The 22,661-nt window shown below is 41.1% G+C and overlaps 1 protein-coding gene across 5 annotated transcripts in view; it reads right to left on the reverse strand.

Moving 5' to 3' along the window:
• tcf4 (transcription factor 4) overlaps window positions 1–22,661 on the reverse strand; it is a 212,568-nt gene that overhangs the window by 100,146 nt on the left and 89,761 nt on the right. For 2 of the 5 annotated variants that reach the window (XM_076079918.1, XM_076079919.1), the window contains exon 6: window positions 13,782–13,840. In XM_076079918.1, coding sequence (XP_075936033.1) covers window positions 13,782–13,840 — 59 coding nt within the window. Of the gene's footprint in view, window positions 1–13,781; window positions 13,841–18,261; window positions 18,353–18,718; window positions 18,782–22,661 lie in introns of those variants that run through there. The other 3 variants (XM_076079916.1, XM_076079917.1, XM_076079920.1) reach the window with 3 other exon arrangements.

The raw sequence follows: 22,661 nt of genomic DNA on the forward strand, positions 1-22,661 counted from the left end.
ACACACACACACACACACACACACACACACACACACACCCTATAACACACACTTCACTCAAACACACGTACACACACCCGAAGCAGTTCAAAGCATTCCTCCTTAATTAGCGTTCAACGCTTGGCTTGACAAATAAATAGCGATCATTTAAGAACACTAAGAGAGGAATCAGACAGCACATTACACCTCACAATATCTGGCAGCTTCCTGCACGCAATTAGAAAGAGGAGAGGGGGGGGGGGGGGGGGGGGGATGAGGGGGAGACACGGTGGATCATAGGGAAGAAATACAGAACGGTAGGAAGGGAAGAAATGAAACTCGGAAGACAAGTGAGCAGGGTACGAAGGGGGTAAGAGAGGAGAGGAAAGGACGGAGGAGGAGAGGGGAGAATGGAGGGAAGGAAATAGATAAGGAAAGAGGCAGTAGGTGGTAAAAGAGGACAAAAAGAAAAGTAGGAAGTGAATCAGAGGTTATGGAAGTAGGGTGGTTATTAAGGAAATAAGAGAAGGAGGGGGCAAAAGAAGGACAGATGACAGGGACTGAAAGATGAAGGAAGAGCAGGAGGGAGGGAAAGGGTCAGGGATTGTTGAAGGGGAAGAAGAAAGGATGAAAGTTGAGAAGAAGAAACAAAGATAATAGGGAGAGAAGGAGGACGAGGTAGAACTGCGAGAGGAAGGGAAGGAAGGAGGGAAATAAGTGAGGGAAGGAAGAATTGACTGGTTGAGGGTAACCCCTTTTAACCTAACCCCAGGGAAAGGTAAGAAGGACAGAAGAAAAACAGAGGAGAGAAGTACAAACGAGGGGACGAGGGGGAGAATGAAGGAGGGAGGTAGAGACACATAAAGGGAAAAACAGGGAGGAAAGGAAAGAGATAGGGAAGGAGACAGAAGCTAGGGAGGGCAAAAAAGAGGGAAAGGTAGAAAGGACGGAAGTAGAAAAGAGGAATCAAGTTAGAGGGACAGGAAAGAGGGTAAGAGTGAAGACGAAAAGGAGGAGGGAGAGCGAAAAAGAAAAGAATAAGAAGAGAGAGAGAGAGAGAACAAGGGAAAAGGAAAACAAGAGGTTGAAGCAGAGGCATTGTGAGGAAAGGGAGGGAAGAAGGGAGAGAAAAGGTAGAGAGGAAGAAGGGAAGGGGGGATAATCAGGAAAGAATGGGGAGGAGACAGGAAGTGAATGAATGATAGATGGAGAGACAGATTTATATGTGGAGATGAAAAGCGAGATGAAAAGAGAATGAGAAATAGGCTTCCCTGCGGTGCCATCTTGAACTGATCGCTCTCATCATGCCTTAGTCCCAGCTGCCTTCACTTTGTAGTTTGTGGAGACATTTTAGTCATTATAACCAGGAACAAACACACACGGAGTGTAGAAATAAAGATTTACAGAATGGACGTTCATATTTCTGAGCAGCGCTGGTGGACATTTGGAGCATTTAGCAGCGAAAGAGACAGACATTTCCCTCAGGAGGTGGTGGAGACCAAAAACAGAGCTAAAAGAGAGGAGCTTGAAAGGTGATGATGTGTCAACGTCGCATTTCCGACTTTATTCTGCTGCCTCCAGGAGGCCGAAACAAATGCAGACAGACAAAGTGACCAGACAGCAACCTCCGGTTCTGAAAAGTGGAGCCGAAGTGCCTTGAACTTGCATTCTTTCTAATGGCAATCAGGGAGCAACTCCTCTGGTTGTAATAAAAAGTCCTTCCTTGTATAGAAGTCTATGAGAAAATGTATGGTCTCAGTTTTTGGAGATCAAAGCGCCAAACAACTGCATTTGAAAAACACAACAGCAATGTCTCCTTCCAGAAATCATGACCCAGTTACTCAGGGTATTCCACAGATAGATCTGGTTGTGAGCATGTTGGGAATATGGGTAATAGAAAACATGTATAATATATTTATTATATGTATTTCTTTTTATATTGGGCTGAACTGTCACTTTAAGACCACGCATTCATTTCCAAAAATGTCCAAGGCCTAGGTTGCATATATTTCCTGTTTAAAGGAGGTTCAAGGCCTGTGGGATCCAGGAAGTTGTTGCTTCATCTGTCACAGATAAGAAGTCCTGCAGAACTGAGCTCTGATGAAGGAGGCACACATGAAAAATATCAGCTCGCTTTCCCCACATCTCATGGATCAAGACCGGTTTACTTCTACGTAAGTGTGTGTGTGTGTGTGTGTGTGTGTGTGTGTGTGTCAGCTCTGTAGTGTAGGCCTGACAGCTCAGTTCTGTTCTGTGTCTGTTACCAGCTGTTTTTCTTCACTCGCAGTTTATGTGTGTTTCTCCGTGTGTGTGTGTGTGTGTGTGAGACAGGCAGCATGCTGTTTGATGTTAGACACATCAGAGAGGGGAGAGGGTTAACTTCTCTCTAAGAGATAGAGAGTAGCTCCCTGGTTTAACTTCACGATGGCCGAGACCGATGGCAACTTGTTAAAACAAACACTGAGTCAACTGCTGCACGAATCGATCCGATACCTTTTCACAACCGAGTAACTCCAGACAAAAACAAAGGCATTTCTCTCAACGCCTTGTTTTTCCATGTTAAAAGGCGGTGTGGCTGTAATAGCACATGTTTTCAGATCCTTAAGTCGGACTAGCAATGTCCTAACGTGGAGAGTGCTGCCTTCAAAACTTTACATAAATCTCTATGGAGTAACTTGAAACCTGGACAGAAGGTCAGACTTTGCAACAAAAAGAAAGAAAGAAAGAAGGAATTCTGCCAGCTAATGGAAAGAGCATGCAGTCCGTCGGAGAGAGGTAAGTCACTCAGGTTGATGCCACAAAGAGCCAGCTGACTGCCTACTCTGCTAAATGACTGTAATGTAATGTAATGTAGTCCACTAACTGGATGTTGCATGCTCGTACCTTTCTAACGTTAGCTACCGTGCTAGAATGCTGATGTGCTAATGAGCCAAGCTGACGTTGATTGGGACTAAAACAGTAAAATCGTGGATGACATGACTTTGCCCTCTTTCATCAGCTGTGATCGCGACGTGATAGGTCACGTTAGCAGTTAGCACAGGTTTCTGTGAGTCAGAATCAGGAACTGGAATTGCCACTCTAGAATTATTTAGTACAAACATTCAGTATGTGGTTGTGCATCGTGACTGAATCGCCTGTTGTGGGTTCTCACAATGAACACGTTAAAGATGGGTTAAATCTGTAGTTATGTCTGGGGTCTCAAACATTTTTACAATGATAATTCTTTAGTTTATTCCAGGCATAACATTTGTATTAAAAAACATGGTATGAAATGAAAATCTGTAAGAAAGCCACAAAAAAGTGAAATGGTCAAGCAAATAATTCTTATTATATGGTATTTGGTTATAAACCAAAGTATTGGACAAATTAAAACTATGACTAATGACCGTGCAAAATGAAAAGTCAGCGGATGAAGTTATTACACAAATATCAACCTCATGGTGCACTCTGCTCACTGGCTCTGACTAAAAGCGTTAACGTAGATATTCATTGCATTCATATTTGCAAAGACGTACATTGCAAACATTCTTACCCAGCAAATTATACACATGGCAATCGGATTAGTAGTTCATCAACTTGATCTTCACTAGAAATCATCCATGTTTTCATGGCACTCATGGATGTTTTGTTTCTACATGACATATTTAAATGTTGGAGATTGATCTTTACTCCTAATGCCCAGGACTGAGATAAGCGTAGCCATGGCCATTAATAATGAGCCTAAACACAAAGTCTTTATGATTTTCCTTCAATCATTTCATCTGACTTGAAAATGACATTATCAGATCCTTTAAGGTGCCAAAACTGTGTGATCGATGTAGTGGATATTTCCCTACAACTATAACCAAAGGAACCCAGTAGCTCCATCACGTCACAACAGCACCGGGTGGTCCCGTGCATATAACTGATAGCACGCACAATCTGTCAGCTGTCATAGCTGATGCGTCAACGCGTAAGCGGCACACGTGAGCCCGGCAGTGTGGTGTGTTTGTGATCGATAGTCAAATAAAATGGCATATAAAATAGTGTCGATCTGTTCGGCCGGCAAATGAGACTAAACGACGGCTGAGAGTCTCCTGAGAGCGACGAGCAGCTGGATCAGTGTGTGTGTGTGTGTGTGTGAGAGTGTGTGTGTTCAGAGCTGGAGAGCAGCTGTGAGAGGAACATCTCACCACACACAGAGTTGCAAAAAGTGGATGTAAGAGGAGAGTTATTTATGATGGATAGCTGGATGGATAAGAGAAGCCTTTAATGATCCCAGAGTGGGCATTCATATAATATGGCCGATACAACGCTATGATAAAGATATGGCCGGTGAGGACAAACTGTGGTTTCATTATTATTTCCTTCCATGTAAACAGTCTTTGACTTGCCCTTGTTTTTTCTTTTTTTTTTCTTCCTGGACTTCAGACCAGCTGTTGGGGGCTTGTACTTCCTGCTGCCGCGCCATTGGTCAGAAAACAGCCAATGGGGACGGGCTCGGAGGACAGACGGAATGAAGTGATGATGAACGCGCACGCACACAACCCTCGGTAACCAGATTCCACTGTAAAGCCCACGCACAGGGACCATGAGGACTGACTGTCGCTCGCACACTCACACACACACACACACACACACACACACACACACAGAGTAATGCCTTGCCTTCATACAGACACATTCCACAGATCTGTGGAAACATAGCATCGTGAGAGAGAGAGAGAGAGAGATGGAGTGAAACGAAACAGAGAAATTAAACTCCACATGACATGATTTATTTGTCATGTGAACACCTTAAAGGGAGTCACCGAGGAAAGGAGGAAGGCCTCGTGCAAGTCGCTCGTTTGGGCCTGATGAATACCACCTATTCACGAGAAGGTTTGTATTTGTGAGATTTCAACATGAGCATAATGGACCCTAACATAGTCGTAAAAGGCCTGTTCTGCTCTGTTGGTAGGCAAGTTTCACTGAGAGAAATATCTGCAAACAGTAAAAAGAAGTCCTTTTTTGGAAATCAATTAATCGTATAAAAATTATTATTATTGTTATTAATTATTAGCATTATATGTATTATTCTTATGATTGTTATAGCTATTGTTATTGTTCTAATAACAATTATTACCATTATTATTATAATAATAATTAACATTATCATCATTATCATTGTTCTTGTTGTTATTATTATTATATGGGCCTGATGGGCCATTAGCATGTGAGATTAGCTGTGGAAAGACAGACGCACACACATGACCGGACACATAATCTCCTCTGGCTACGCCTGGCCGAGCAGACGAGAAATAGAGATGAAGACAGACGGGTAGAGTAATAACCAGAGGACTCGCTCTCGCCACAGTCTCTTGAACCATCAGAGAGGCGTGGAGGTCAGAGGTCAGTGTGTTTGGAGAGCCCTCAGAGTGTTTAAGGACCAGCTCGTTGAGGACTCACGAGGAGTGAACAGGAAGTTGGATGACACACCTGCCGCTGTTTCAGCAGTGTAGGTGTGGCTAATGCCGAGTGGAGCCACAGAGAATTACTAACAATTTACTGATATGACATATACTACATATATGATTCATATTTTGAAATGTCCATATTGTTAACTCTGAACCCTAAAACCCCCCTGCGGGATGGAAAGTATGTTTTCTTTTAATAATCGCTAAAACTACACCGTTTGTCACAGCTAGATGTTGGGGAAACCGTCATTATTGTAAAATGTTCATCTTTGTGATGGTCCTTGAACACATCATACGCTTCTGTCCAAAAACATCTGCCAAAACAAAGCTTAAAATTGTGATATTTCATCACAAACATTTTATTCTACATGTCTCTTTTAAAAAATCACCCCGAATAAACCTTTTGCTTTAACCAGATCCTGTAAAAAACATTATATTCTGCGCTCCTCAACGCTACTAGGAAGCTGTGATTGACTCGCCAGAGACCAAAATGTTGAGTTGTCTTTATTTTCCTTATCACGGTTACTTTTCTACCTAAAATGAACCATTATTTGGTGAAACTTGGACTGAACTGCAGGCTGCTGAACACAGAGCATTGAGGAGAGGAGAGAGAGGCTGTAAGTAGAATGCGAATACCTCAATGTGTAGAGCATGTAGAGTCTCCTTTTCTTTCCCAACATTGGTAACACTTGTGGACACTTGGAGAAATGTTGTATATTTAGACTCAATTGTTTGTTAAAGGAATTCAACTTGCATTTTTTTTCTATTTTAGGATTTATGGCATGGTTACTGTATTATACTGCATAAAATAAATCTTTCTCTTCTAGCCAGAGAAAAACGAGGCCACAGAGAGTCAAATGTGACAGGAGCAAAAAACGTGTTTGCGAGAGTTAATGTATGGTTATGGAAAACTGTACACATCTATGTACATGCTCTTTGATATATGTGTGTGTGCGTGCGTGCGTGCGTGTGTGTGTGCTCCTTCTTTAATAGGTAAATGCAGCTTCTGAGCTCCTCTCGGAAAGCTTCAAAACGGAGCCTTCAGCACTTTCTACTGACTGATGTGTGATGGTGTGGAGGGTGTGTGTGTGTGTGTGTGTGTGTGTGTATGTGTGTGTGAGAGATGGACTAAAGGCTTTTTTTTTCATGCATTCCACCAGAACCTCACATCCAGACTGTTGCTGCCTCAGCTGTAGCTGCCGGCCCACGACTAACCTACTGATCTGTGAGGCGATAACTGGATGACAGGCACGCTTTGGTGTGGCTGAGAGTGTGTGTGTGTGTGTGTGTGTGTGTGTGCAGCCAGGGCAGTGGCTTTTGCTTGAATGAACGACAGAGTGAGAGAGAAGAGAACATTTGAGGGACGGAGGGAGATGATGAAAAACAGGATCATCTTCTCCCATCCCACACAGTACGAGCGTATGTGTGTGTGTGTGTGTGTGTGTACTGGCTGTATATTATACTACCCATGAGGGTGTTTCTGCTGCTGTTCAGGTGACGACTCTCAGCAGCCGTGAATCCACAGAAAGCCCCATAAAGGGAGGGAAGAGCAAACAACACACTGATGACTACCGATAGTGTAGCTAAAACTGTTGTCGGGTTTTCCCTGTGGGTGGTGCTGAAGGAAAAGATTACGGAGTAATTTGTGTCTAAATGGTTCAACCTCTGGGGAGCAGGAATGAGATCTGTCCATCCATAAACTGTGCTTGTAAAAAGTTTGTCCTGCAGAAGGTTCTAGCAAAATCATTAAGATTGATACAGCGGTAGCCACTGATAGTGCCGTCCCCAGACCAGGTTAACACTGTTAGCTCTGTCAGCACTGTTGCCATCGTTAGCGCTTTTAGCGCCATTTGCTTCTAGCCGCTAGGCTCAGACATTTATGTGTTCAGAGCTGCATGCAGCAGTACCGGTGTATTTCTTTGTCTCACCGGTACCTGAAACAACAACACAACTGATAACTGAACTGTTATTTTAAAGCAGGGATGTCTTTAGTCTGAATGCCAGCTTGTCCTTCCGCTACTTCTGTGCAGCATCCCCACTGCAAGGACAAAACTCTGGAAAGTGAATTTGCCAATGAAAAACAGTTGTTTTTACTTTTATGTTTGTTTGCAGGTTAAACAAATCCCCTAATCTAATATAATATAATCACTTGGTTAAGGTTTGGAGAAAAATCAGGAATTTGAACGGCAATCTCTGGTGTCAAAAATCAGACACTTTGTACACCGGACCATTCTCTCAGAACCAGAGGAACCAGAGAGACTCAAAGGGGTTTTTGGTGCTACAACAATGTCAAGCTTTGTCCTCCTCAGGACCAACCGTCTGTAATTACACAACCACAGGGGTTCCTTGTCAGGAAAACGTAAACATAGCTTGTTTTAAACTACCAATTGCAATTGTTCTTCGTAAAACACCCAACAACAGTATCTCCCTGACAGGTGTAAAAATGCTCATGACATGTGACAACCGAGCTTTAAAGTAACTGTCATGTCAATTACAGCGTGAAACTCTGTGCAGTATCCGTCACTGTGGAAGATCAGAGAGCGACCCTCAATGAAGCATCAGGAAAAGAGAGGTGAGGATCCTGACAGCTGAACTACACCTGCTGATGAATATCATGTCATATGCTTAAACACACATCTGCAGCTAAGTGGACCTGAAGGGGATATTGTTTTGTCAGCTGTTGTTTCCAAGGTCAAGAATAAATCTTTGAAATGTAGCTTTTAAGCCAACATGAAGAAGAAGTCCTTGAAGTGGCCAGAAAAAATAAAACTGCTGTTTTAAGCAAAAGACATAACATGTAATTCAGCTACAACATATACAGATTATGGGGAGTGAAAATGTAAGACTAAAGAATAATTAACAGCACCTCTAGTGCGCACAAGAAGTACAGTAAAATAGGCATAATGTTTGTATGTTCAATAGTTTAAAAATGTAATTCTGTTGTTCCTCATGCCACATGAACTCAAACAACAGACCGAGTCCTTTTCCATCCCTGGTGTGTTGAGCGTATTCATGCCACCTTCAGCCATCAGACGATGGTTTTTGGAGGGTGTTTGGGTGTTTTTAGGGGAGCAGAGCGAGCTGTTGGGGGGTTGGGCTCGTTCCTTGGCAGGGGGCCACGTTTCCCAGCCCCCAACACCCATTAACAGCTAGGAGAGAATCACCAGTCAGACCCAGTCAGCTTTCCAGTTTACACTGGAACAAAGCAGTCAGTTTGTACCAAATACAAATCGACTGCTGAAGTAAAAAGGCTCGGTTGTGCAGAAAATAAACACTGAGGTATACTGTTCTGCTGGACGGAAACACCCTAGAACCAGCGGCGCTATTGGACTGTCCTTCCATCCATTTTTTTATCCTGAAGACGGACGCACAGACACTTGAACCACACAGAGGGGAAGATCTGAAACACGCACTTATGCACCAATGTCTGTGCTACTGTGTACCGTCGTTTAACTGCGACGGCGGCACACAAATGCGACCAGCAAACATTTGTAAATTGGAAACTGGCCGGCGGGCCGATCAGCTAAATACAGTCAGGTTTCGATCGGCAGCCGATCAATCGGTGCAGCTCTAACCAACACATCTTCACTCCCAACTCGTCAAATATCGCCGCTTGACGATACAAACCCAGTTGAGTAGAGCTGTGACAAACCATGCACTAGAAATGTGGCATTATTGCAAATAATAACTTTTGTGATCTTCAGTCTTTTCATTTAGCTCTACCATTAGGTCAAAGGGTTTGGCTGTAAACCTCTGAATCACTGCCCACATCATAGATCCGTTCAGTGATTTTAATAGGTGTGGTTTTGTGGCCAGCTGTTTCCCAGGCTGTTAAAACAATTGAGCCAAACATAGCTTTTTTATTGGGGGCAAGAATGGGTAGAGATATTTGTGAATCAACAATTCTCAAGTAGACATATTTCTTCTATCAATGTGGGAAATATCAACTGCTCCGAGCAACCACTTCTACTGAAAAGTCATCGTCAGTCAGTGCTGATTGGTTAGGGCACACTACACCTAAGCATCCCCCCAAACAGGAAATCCGATAAGATCAACACAATGTCCGACCGAATAATAAAGTGAATATGAAACGGAAGTTCAATCCAAATTATCACGCTAAATGTTTTGGACCTCAGCTGGAGATGATTTGCAGATTTGAGGTTGTGACTGAGCACAATATCAATGTTACGGTGTGTATAGTCAAAAGTTAAACCTTCTAAAAGAGCCGAAATGTGGAACCAAAACCTAAATCACATCAAAACACCAATGGTACAAATGTATTGAATTCGATCAGAGTTGTGGAACAAACTGGGGTCATTGGAAATCTTTCCGCTGGTAGCGCGCAAGCTCATCCTCCCCTCTAAGTGCTTTTCTTTCACTAACGGCCGAGGATGAAGCCAGAGGATTTTGGACTTCAGCCCAGCATGTAAATTTATCTGCCATTTCCAAACAATTTCCATCAGGGGCCATTCAGACTGTGTAACCGGATAATTTGACAGCAGCCCAGTAGGAAAGTGGCCAGTGAGGCAGTAATGTTTGATTTATTTCATATTTTTGTCCTCTACAGTTTGTTGTAGCCTCACAAAAGGCCACAGCTGGATGTGAGTAGTGGTTCAAAATAAAATATCAGCAAGTTGGTGATGGATGGATGGATGGACTGGTGAAAGGACACATTTAAATAAATGAATGAATGTGTAAACACGCGAGTGTTCAGATGGAGGGATTGGATAGACAGCAGGCTGAGCTTTGTAAATGATTACATGAACATATCACCCAACAAATTATCCTTGATTCCTTGAGTCTGAATCGATCCATGAAAGGATATATGGATGGATGAAGGAACCACCTAGTGGGAAAATGAACGTATGAGTGAATGAGCAGGTGCTCAGATAGGCCAATTGACAGATGCCTGAACTCAATAAATGAATAAGTGAACAGGCCACCTTAAGAATACAAGTGAATAAATGAACAAATGAATGAAGGAGTGAGTGATCAGAAAGATCAATGCTTGGATGATTGAACATATTTACACCTAATAGAGTAATCTCAATAATCTCAAGCAAACATAAAACAGTGACTCAATAAATGGACAAACTCAGGAGTATTTGAGTAAACAGATGTATGAAAACATTAACGAATCCAGAAATCAACAAATAGATAAAGTATGAGTGAATGCCTTAATAAATGGATAAATGCGAGGTCGAATACGCGATAGGCTGAACTGAACAAGTTGCTGAACAAACGCGTACGGCATGTTCTCGCTCACTGTGTGTGTGTGTGTGTGTGTGTGTGTGTCTGTTTGTCAGCGCCAAATCCAGTCCTCGTAACAGAAAGGAAAAGATCAAAACCAAACGACAGGACCGTCTTGTTAACCTCGGAAAATAACTACTTCAAGTCCTTCAAATGCAACACTGGGCTGCTTTCCTTAGCTTTCTTTCACTCCACTTTCCATCTTCTCCTTCTGTATTCGGACATAGAGTCTAGTGGATCCAGTTTGAAACGTTATTCTCATTTAGTCAACAAACGTAAAGTTAGTTTCTAACATTAAAAGACAGACCCTCAACCCCTGTGGTGAAGCTGTCCCCTGTCGGTAGAAAGAAGGTGAGTGTGTTTAGCATACGTATGTGTGTGTGTGTACAGAGGGGGATGTCACACAAGTTGGTATAATGCACCTTACTCAAAGGTAATAGTCAAACAGTCAAAATAGCATTCCTCTTTCACTTCTCCATGGTTTTAGTCGTGTATAGTTAGAGCTCTGTGCTCAGATGGGTCAACGCCAGAGACCATGTCGTTACAGAAGAAGACAAAAAGAAAGTCGGACACGTCAGTCTTTTTATCAGAACGTCGTGGAGCTTGACAGATTTTGCGTTGGTTGTCTTCCACCATGACGCGCTACACGATTAAACGCAGCGGGAGTCGCACCGGACTCTCGTATTCATTCCCGGCACCCCCGTATCCGTCGGCTTGGCCCAGTTATCACGAAGTCTGATAAACCTCGTACATTAATGAATTAACTGACCAGATCTCAACTTGGGCCATTCACACCAACAATCCGGCATTGTGAACAGATCCCAATTTGACAAGTATTGCGGCAAGTTGTTGCAGATAAAGATTTGATTGCTAAAGTGGTGCAAGTAGAAATCGAAAGTAGAAATTGCCTTTTAAATGGCTTAGCCGTGACGTGACATGGCTTCTTGGAATGTGGAGGGGCATGATATCAAATATACTGATTCCAAGGTCATTTTTTTAATGAAGATTGATATCTCACCCCTGTTTATACTATACTAATATAAATCTTCATTTATATAAAAATATATCAATAACTACATCTTTTGCCGTATACACACACACTATTCAAATTGTCACAAAGTAGTGTACGCACACTTACAATTCTGCTGCTATGTAAGGCGTATTGTGTAGAAACTTTTGTATCTCTGAATTATTGAGCAGTTAAATAACACGATGTAATTCCCCTGATGTGAAAGCCAAACATCTAGCACTGCACATGTAGCAGCATCTTTTAGAACAGCTTTGATTTTCATAAGCACGGAAATGCACTTCTTTGATAAGCTTTAATTACTAGATGTTCAAGACGAGAAGAAAAATAAATCCATGACATCAGACTCAGTCAACTTGTCCAACAGCATGCGCTCGTATGCGATTTTTTTGAATTTCAAAAACCAGAAGGAGGTCATCAAATTACAGCGAGCACATCAAGCCTCTCTCCGTTTCATATTCCACCGCCAGAATCAAACACCAACATCTGTATATTCTCTTAATTATCAACCTGCATCTTCTCATGGATGCATATGGTCCATGAGAACTGAGCGGGAAGATCACAGTGCAGATTCAAAAACCCAGCTATTACCAAAGTCCTCATAACACCTGGCGCCACCGCCGACGATAAATATTCCTTTTAAAAGGAATTAGACTTGAAGTAAAAATGAATAATTATTAGTTTTATGAAGTTGGGAATATGTGATTAAGTTAGGAATCTCTCTGGAAGGCATCAAAATACATTTAACAGAAAGATGTGACAGCTGTTGTTTTTAGTCGTGGAGAGGATGATTGACGCATATGAAGCTAAATAATCAAATAATCAAAACACCTGTTTGTGCTGCTACCTGCATGATTTAAAGGCGCGAGAAAAGTTGCAGGCACCAACATCTGCAGACAAGCGAAAGACATGAAATGACAAATGCAATGGATGACAATTTGTTGTGACAAACCCACAATAAATTGGTAACATCTTTTAGATTCTTTCTGCTAAACATTTTGGTTTTTCGGCCCGAAAACTCAACTCATCAACGCGGCCCTAGCAGGATCTTCTGCTGGTGTAGGTGGAATATTGAACTTATATTCATAAGGTGGACACAAACATGACAAAAATGCATTTTCCAAGTTATAATTGTGTCTCCCTATGTTAATCTTTCAGTTATTTCTTGTTTATGACGGCATATGAGGTATTGTAGGTTCAGAGATTTAAGTCTCTAAAATTAAAGTGGCAAATTTATGAGAAAAGACTCTAGCCTTTGTGAAGGAACCACAGACGCAGGAGGTAAACAGGGAATGCCACACACTGGGGAGGAGATGCAACAGTATGGAACATGGCAATATTCTTGCATCTGTCCAACGCGATGGAGTTCCTGATGCACAAAAGTTACGTTGTTTTCTTTTGCATCGGCCAAATTTAAAGGAAACTTTCTCTACAAAATTCAGATGATGCTAATATGGTGATTCTGGGCTAAAAATCACATCCTCATTGCTAAATGAAAGATTGCATGAATCCACTGCAGGCATGATACACAGCAAGCGGCAGAGTCTGTGGTGTGATGAGGTTGATCCAACCTTGCATCTTGAGTTTAAACATCCAATCAAACCCAATGGAATTTGACAAGCTAAAACCACACTTGACCGTTGGCTGGTAGGCTGTGGTTACTAACAGAGCAGTGGGAGGTTGATGTTTGTATGTACAACCTCCCAGACTGTGTTTACATTTCCAAAAAATAATCTTCAAATACCAGCGGCTCTCGATCAACAGCAAATCACTCTGCTCCGCCTGACATTCTCTGCTTTCAGTGAGGAAACTATACGCTAACAAGCTACAAGCTACAAGCTAAAATCAGACAAAAACAGCTACATTGCTAAATTCCTTTTTCGGTCTGTCCTTGATGCTTCATATCAGTTCCAGTTCCTGTTTGGCGACTTGACCCGGTTTCATGGTTCAGTACGGGGGACAAAGAGTCCGGTGCTTAAATGTCCCTGAGACTGAACATCCTCAACAAATCCCCCAAAAAAGTTCAAGGACAGAGGAGAGCGACTGAGCGCACACCCTTTCTAAAAGAAGACACTGGCAGTGGGACTGACCTGGTGGCAGTGCGGGTTGGACTCTCTGCCGTACGAGTACGAGCTCCTCTCTGTTTTACCTGCAGGACGACAAGGAAAGAGAGGGAGCAGTTAGCAGGGGGAGTCAGATCCATGTCTTTAGTGACAACCCATTCATCGGAGGAGTGGAAAATAATTCATCCGCTCATTTACTACTTAAGAAAAGGTTAGCAGGTGAGTCATTCATGAAGAGGGAACGACAAACTATACAAAACAACACAAACCAATGAACCATTCATTCATTCATTCATTCCCATTGCTTAACTTAGTTTCCCAACGAATGTGGCTTCATAAAAGCGTCATTCATTCATTGATATAAAGTCAAATTATTTCTGACATACAACATTTCATTTAGTATGATTATATATTCCTTTTTCAATTCATCCAGTCATTCATTTTAGTTTCACTTGAAAGCACCGGCTACTAAACGTAAAGCTTCTTCCACTGTTGATGGAAAAAAAGAGCTCCATGAAATGACCAATGACAGGATGACCTCATTCATTATTTCTCTCTTTTATTCATTCGTCCATTCTTTTTAAACTACTATTGATATTAATTGGATTTAATTTATTCATTCACTCTTTTCTTTTAAAATGTGGCCATTTATTTCAGTGCAATATGACGAAACATACATTTTCTGATGAGGTGGTGAAATAAACTGTTAAAATGGATTGTTTGATTATCGTTTTATCAATTGATACATTAAGTCAACGTGGACACATTCTGTCCCACTGAAATAACAATTGAATCTACTCTTTCATAAGGAATATATCTGTGCATTTTGATGGATTCTATTACCCAACAGGGACGTATTTCTATAAAAAGTCAATTTCAATCTTTCTTTCATTCATTTAAAGGATCATTCATTTGCACTTTGTTAAGGAAACACAGGAAAAGATGTTCAGCAGTAACAGTCAAAGCCAGTTTTCATGATCAGAGTACTCACAGTGTGTGTGTATGTGTGTGTGTGTGTGTGTGTGTGTGTGTGTGTGTGTGTGTGTGTGTGTGTGTGTGTGTGTGTTCTGCTCACTGCTCTCACAGCACAACAAAACAGACATCTGCTATGCCTGCAATGCATAGAAACCTCTTTATGCTACAAGCTCCAGCTTTGAAAGGAACAACACTTTCACCCTCCACGTTCTTTTAGGTGTAGATTTAGTTTCACTTTTACACTTCTCAGGTGGCCTAACATCTAGAGACCACAGTTTTTTTCAACGGCACTGTAGTTTCTTTTCATCTATCAAATGGGACGCATTGTGGAATTGTTAGCAGATAGTAGTGTACATGTATTTTGTTCTGTTCCATTGTAAACATTTTATACAGTACTTTATGAAGTACATACTGTACATTTCACATTGAGAATTTGGACAAAAAAATAAGAAGTTAGACGGCAGTTTATATTACATAGAGAGTGATTCTAGAGACGAGTCCTGGAACCACAAAGAAACCCCTAAAATCGCCATAGAAACTGTGTGGTGCGGGCTAGCAAGCAGCTAATGATGCCCTCAACTTTCTAATAATAACTGCATTCATTTGCAGTCTGTAGGCAGCGGGCAAGATTTTTGTATTGGAAGCGTTCTGGTTTCCGTTTGTAGTCCGAGTGGTATTGACCAATCACGTTCAAGCAGGCTGTGGTTGAATGCAGTTGGTGTGGAGAGCAAAAGAAGCGGAACGCATTGGCTGAAATGCAATCTGGGAACCCAGCGACTATTGTCTGACGATGATTGAGCTTTTTATTGGTCAACAATTAGCTTCTAAACTTGTGAAACAATCCGGTCGTACACATCGTCTCTCATAAACAGCATGGTAAAATGTCTGACGGTTGACATATACGTATTGCCGTATCGTTGTATCACTCAACCATAAAATGGTGTCAACTTAGCAACTTAGCAACTTGCTTGCTAAAGAAGTGTTGTGGCCACATAATAACCGCCTTGCCAAACATTGTGAACATGAGTTTATGGTCTCAATTTCTAGTTTCAAGTCTTCTTCAATACAGCATGATGTTCATTTTGTAAATGATGGTCCATTTAGATTCAAACAGACCATAAAGCAGAGTATGCTTTAGGGCGGGGCTACCATGTGAATGACAGGTCGTTGCCGCTACCAGAGCCGTATATACGGCGTCTCTACACCACTCATCTGAATTCCAAATATGTTAACTTTTGTTCATTGGTTGCAAAAAAAACAACATGGCGGTGGCCGTAATCCAAGATGGCGACGGCGAGATCACCAAACTCAAGGCAAGGTTGGTGGTGCACAAACCAGTGGGTGATGACCTCGTCCACTTCTTATGTACAGTCTATGTGTGCAGGTGTCTTAACAGGCACAGTTCAGCCTGTAATCAATAATACATATTTATCCTCTTACCTGTAGTGCTATTTAGCAATCTAGATTGTTTTAGTGAGTAGCCTAGGTTAAGAGACATCGGCATATTTTTGATTTTGGGGTGAACTGTCCCTTTAAGCCTTAACCCTACATCTGCTACACAGTTTAAGGAAAAAAAATATCGCAGACCCCCCCCCCCCCTTTATTGTCCTCATATAACATCTTTGGTCCCACGTGTTAAAACGTATGTTTGATTGACATCAAAGCTCTGAAAAATGCAGTCCAGGGATTGATCAGTACATGACAGGTCTCTTCGGCAGGTAGCCGACCCATCATCCTAATACGCAAACCGAGCATGTCTGGCTGTGGAAAAAGGTGTCTGATGAATGTAAAAAATGCAGCAACCGCGAAGGCGCGTAGACAACAAAGCTAATTTCCCCTCCAGCTCCTGAATGGGCTTGCCTCTCCTCCGAGCTTGCGTGGACCACTTTGAGACTATTTTTAACCACGCGGACCCTCTTCTTGGATAAAACCTTAAATCTTCAGCCAGTCTAAATATCAAACCACGGTTAGTGTGTAATTACATTCTGCGGGTCGGTGCAGCCGCACAAGATGAGATGGAGGGGTTTGGTGGCGAGCGTGTGTGGAGGAGAATGGAGCGTGTACGCGGTGAAGGGTTTGAATCAGGCGTGTATAGACCAGCGCTGAATACACGCCAACATGGTAGTCGATGCAGAAGAGGTTGATAATTACAGGCGTACAGAATGGGAATGTGGTCGACTATGTGTGTGTGTTTTTGTGTGCGACCGATACAGCGGCCTCGGCTTTAGCTAAGACTGATGCCAGCTGGACCGATTTGGCACTTATACAAAGACTCCCACACACACACACACACACACACACACACACACACACACACTCACACACACACCAAAAGTACTGGAAATCACTGGCACAGATGCACACACAAACACACACACTTACAAACACACATGTAAATGTGCACAATATATATAGCTCCATATACACACAGACACACATGCACACACACACACACACACACACACACACACACACACACACACAGATATATTTAAATTTAACAATGCAGACACCTCTGCAGCAAATCCAAAAATCGTCAAACCATTGCACAATTAAGATGGATAATTTCTACTTGGAATTATTAATATAAATGTGAAATAATATCAACATATTATTCTCAATAAAAAATGTTCTATAATTTTCAATGCCTTTAAAAGCAACTATATTTAATTAAAAAAAAAATATATATATATATATTTAAATAAATATACATGTTGGAGATACTTCAGGAGTCTTAACATGTAAATTACGGTTTTAAGGTTATACTGTGAAGAAAAATCAAGCATTGTTTTATATGTAATAGAAGCTGCCGAGTTTTATTTGATTTAAAATTGAGGCTGGACGCGTCATTAATTCACTCTTCAATTACTTCATTGTTTTCTATTATCGAACATAGTATTTTATTTATTTTGGCAACAATTAACTAAATATACGGTATGATTCACCATTAATTCCCTGATTGTTGTCTGTCACACAATGTGTTCATCTTTTCACTGTTATTGGACATAAGGGCGACATAAAATCAGCATGAGCAACTTTTGACTTCAGACATTCTTTCTTCCTTTCATTGATACAGTCATTCACTAGTTCACTTCATTACCTCTTAAAATACCTTAAAGGATCCTTTAATTCCTTCCAAAATAAAATTAAAAAAGTAAAATAAATCCAGCTGCCTGAGCAGACCAACAGGAATAAAAGATAACATATAACTAATTGTATATGATATGTAAGAGGCCTCTTCACATATGCTGACAAAAACTATGTAGCCATCGCTTTCACAGCACTGATCACCCCGGCGTCTCGTCACAGACCTCAGGGTGGAGGAGGGCCGACATTGGCAGGAGTTTTGTCTTCGCAAAATAACCCATTGAGCACTGTATGTATATATCTATCCCTCACTAATGTATTTTGGATACACACACTATATACACACTCTTTTTTCTTATTTATTTCAATAATGGTATTTTGCCTTCTGTTGATTTTTTTTTCACTGTTTTATTTTTAAGTGAATATTTGTGCATATAGTTCTCACATTTATAACCTGTTACCAGACAATGTGTGCTCACATGTTGACTTATGCCCACCAAAGACCATCAGAGTTGTCGCAATATTGTCCTGTGTATCTGTGGAACCAAAAGAAATAATAGGGATCAATACAGAGTCTATTATTGTCATGTACTATTCTCTAATTTGTCTTTTTGTGCAGATCATTTTTAATCAGCACCTGCAAAGAATCTTGTATTAATTCCAAAAAAAAGTTTTTTCCAGAATTTGTGTTTGTTGTATTTGATTACATTTTGTTGCCGGTGCAACGAAACGTTTTTTAAATGCTCCAGAACGTACAATACTTCAAAGTAAAAAAGACGTGAAAAATAAACCACGTGACTGAATGCTGTTTTTGATTAATTGAACGTATCAATTAAGATAAGACTAAATACTGAAGCTAAAAATACCACCAAAATATACATATTCTGAATTGGAGCTCTTACAGTTGTGCAAGCCCAGTCCTTTTCTTTTGTCCAAACATGGCGACCTTTTCACCTCCGCCGTCTCTGCGGGCCGAGCTCATGTATTACACACACAAACAAAAATCCCTGGCATTTTAATTTGGCTGTTAAAGAGAGAGCAACATTAAAGAGGAAAAAAGAAGCCAGGCAGGGACGGAGCAAAGCAGGATGGGAAGGGTCAGCCGCAAGATCACACACCGTGTCACAGTACACCGTGAATGGACACACACAAACACAGATTATTTTGTTTTTATTAATTAAAAATGTTGCAACAAGTCATTTGAATTAAAATATTACTATATTTGTTAAGTGGATTATTTCTTTAAAAGAGGGCTTTGACGTATAATTTGTATTAAATGTCTTCTTCTCTCTTCTCTTATAATCACATAAAAAGAGTTTTCCACTTTTCAGCAGACTAGTTTCAATTAAGATCAGACGACTAGCTCTACTATGATATTTGCCCAACATTAACCCATTTAGAGCACAAATCCACATGAAGGGAATTGAACAAAATCACAGAGGACGCAATCCAAAACCTCAGCATTGGCTGAGTCCAAGAAGAAATCCAAAATAAATTTTACAATTACAAAATACATTTAGCAGTCCAGCTGACCCCCCCTCCCAGTCTACTTCATACACAATGTCCTCTCTGATGCTATCAGACTACTTTGGATGAAATCCCAGCAGAACCTCCTCCCTTCTCGCCTCTACTCTGTTTCCCTGTCAAACTCCCGACTCTTCAAAATAAAAGCACTTCTATGGATTTGTTTGGTTTGTGCAGAACCTCATTTCCAGTGTGTTCCTGAGTGTTCCTAATGTGAAAGCACTTCAAGGACCCTATCAACCTCAGAAAGCTCTTTGAAAAGGCCTCTTTTAAATGGTGTATATGATCTTGCAGTACTTCTAGGACCTTATTTCAAGGTTTTAAAGCATCATAGAGGGTACCTTGAAGAACCTCGCTCTTTCATCATTAATCACAGGAGGGACATATGTCCAAAGGATGACCATGACAGTGATTCCAGAGCACTTATAACACTTATAATGAAAGGTTCCCAAACCACAACAATGCTTCAAGGAACATTGGAAACAAAGGGGCCCTTCATCGGTTGACGGCTTTTGTAATATGTTCTTAAAACTGGAACTTTTCTAGGAACCTCCAGCAATCCTCAAAAGACTGATGAACATAGTTTGTGTTAAGATCGGATGTGCAGAGCTCTAACAAGAAATGGTTGTTCAGCTATGTTTTTGCACAACCTCTTCATAAAAGACTAACAAACCACACTCGTTCTTCAAGGAACCGTGCCAACCACAGACGGTTCATTGACCAACCTGTCAACTCGTTGACGAGTTCTCAGGAAACAGTCTTCACTAAGGCTTCTCAAACAACCAAAGTGCCTTCAGGAACATCCAAAATACAGGCTTTTTCATCTTCATCGTGCTTAACGTTTGAAATTGTTTCCCGAACCCTGACTGTTTTCTCGCAACTTCAGTTGTTTGATTGGTGGTGGTGTGTCTGCCAACCTTTAAAATACAAAACAATTCTTTTGCTTTTCTCTTTGTGCAAACACGTCATACAAGACTAATGAGCCTTGTTGTTTCTTGGAAGAATCATTGACAAACCTGTCAAAGGTTGATTTGATCCAGCATTACCTTCAGGAACTCATATCAGGGTCTAGCAAACAGAACATACAAACAGGTGCTCTGAATCCTGAGAACATTGCTAGAAATCTAATCTCTGACATCTCTACGGTAGCCTACCCTTGACGTGCCCTTTGTGCAACCGTTTCCAAGAACTAAAGAATCCTGAAGGTGTACTCTGATTAAAGCGACTGCATTTAACATCAGAAGAAAGATGCAAAATATACCATTTTGACACCTAAGGTCATTTTTCAAGTAGTAATACCAAACATTTGCTCATTACAGCTCATCAAATAGTATTTTCACGATTTTGTCCATTTAGTACCATCATTAGCTGAAGTGTTTCAGGACTTTTGACTGCTAGTGAGACAGAATCTGATAAAAAAATAGGTAGTAGCCCTACCACATCATAGCATACCACCATAAGTGCATCCATAACCAGCCCTGTCTGTTTCTAAATCTTTTCTTCTATCTCAACCATGAGCTGTTACAGGAATGCAACAAAACCCCAAACTAATCCAAAAACAAACACTAGACTAGACTGCCTCAAAAAAGAGGTTTTCTAACCTCAACTCTACTTCCGACAACCTCTGCGTTTCTCCGAGGAACCCTGCAGTGACATTTTCTCCTGGACGACGAACATAAACAGGCTCATTGGCTGTGAGGAGGACCCCCACACGAACCGCCACTCATTAGAGTGTGCTGGCTGCAGGGGTACAAAAGGTGGAGGAGGGGAGGTCAGCCCACTCTGCTGCATAAAGCCCATAGAGAAGTCGGTGAGCCAGGAGGACCAAATCCCTGCTAATCCACAACGCCGGGAGACAGAGAGAAAACACAAATAAGCTCCATTACAAGCTGAGAGCCAACGGGAACCGACTATTAGCTATTATCACGCTAGGCTACTTTTTAACTGGCCCATAACCAAACTTACTCTTACTAAGCCAGTGCTAAATCCTGCACCTAAAATAATCAAAAATGACATATTTTTGCTAGATTCAAACTAAAATCTGGCAGATCTTACAATCAACGAAACACTGGCCTCAGAGATCATGAGATGCTACAAACATTGTGTCCATGCCATTTCAAATTCATACTTAGTATTAAGTGGAAATTAACTCTAGTCTGGCTTTGAGGAACTCATAAAATAGATGTTGATAGAAAACGCCGGAAACCATCACCAGCCAGGTTTTACAGCAAAAGATTAGCTTCTTACGATGGGTGGCATTCCCCTTCAAAATTCACTCGTAAAACTCCAATGAATCATAACTCAATGTCTACTTTATGACAAGAATAAGTTTGGATTTTGTCCTTTTGTCCATATATGAATTCATCAACATTTCACATGTGCATTGATGTACATTCAGTCACATTTGATCTTCAGGTATTTCACATGTGAAGACATCACTCACTGAAACTACATCATGTGTATAATATTTTCTTTCAGAATTATCATACACATTATCATACACAGTATATGTATCTCCAAATTTGGTGATTTTGTATTTTTCAGATAAACTGAACAACAAAGAGTCTCTTTATGGGTTAGTAGCATTTCCCTGCTTCTTAAGCTGAATAAACCATTTAAAACCCAGAGGAGTAACTGAATAATGCTTTATCCCAAAGCTCAAACTGTATTCCTAGCTTAACATGTTGGAGATACATGGTTTTATAACAAACTCATGCAAAGCAATTGAAGATGAGTTTGGTGGATGAGTTGACCAACCGTAGTTACTTTGATCAGAATATAACAGCAGGACGCAAATAGGTGCGATACTTAAGAATTGGGGTAATTTGTTTTCATTCATTTTAACTGTACTATTTCCCAAATGTAGCGTACAGTTCATGGTTTGTGTGAAGCTAACGTTAGCGCTCGTTCAGTGGTTGCCGAGCAACAATTTTAAAAAAAGATGCAAAAAACAGATAGGGCAACAAAAAGGCAGTGCGGCACACCTCACGTTTTCTACCTACTAAACACGCTCCGTCTGATCAGGACCTAATACTACATCTTTTCTTTCCGTCTGTTTTTCCTCCTGTATGGACCCTAAATGAAAAAAAAACACACCGAATAAACACAAAACCGCTTTGAGTTTGGCCAATTTACAAGCAACAGAAACCTCTCTGTGTCTCTCTGCGTTTGGACGAAGGCCAGCCTCGGTCTCTACAAAAGGGGCCGATTCTCAATCTCTTCACTTCACATGATGTCACAGCGTCAGGTTGTTAAAGGTCGTTGCTTTCATTTTACCTTCTCTTGGCGTTTTTTAACCAGCACCTTCATTAACAAGTGTTT

This window comes from Anarhichas minor, unplaced genomic scaffold (assembly GCF_050575085.1).
Source record: "Anarhichas minor isolate MPS153535 unplaced genomic scaffold, ASM5057508v1 ptg000073l, whole genome shotgun sequence".
NCBI classification, from domain to species: domain Eukaryota; kingdom Metazoa; phylum Chordata; class Actinopteri; order Perciformes; family Anarhichadidae; genus Anarhichas; species Anarhichas minor.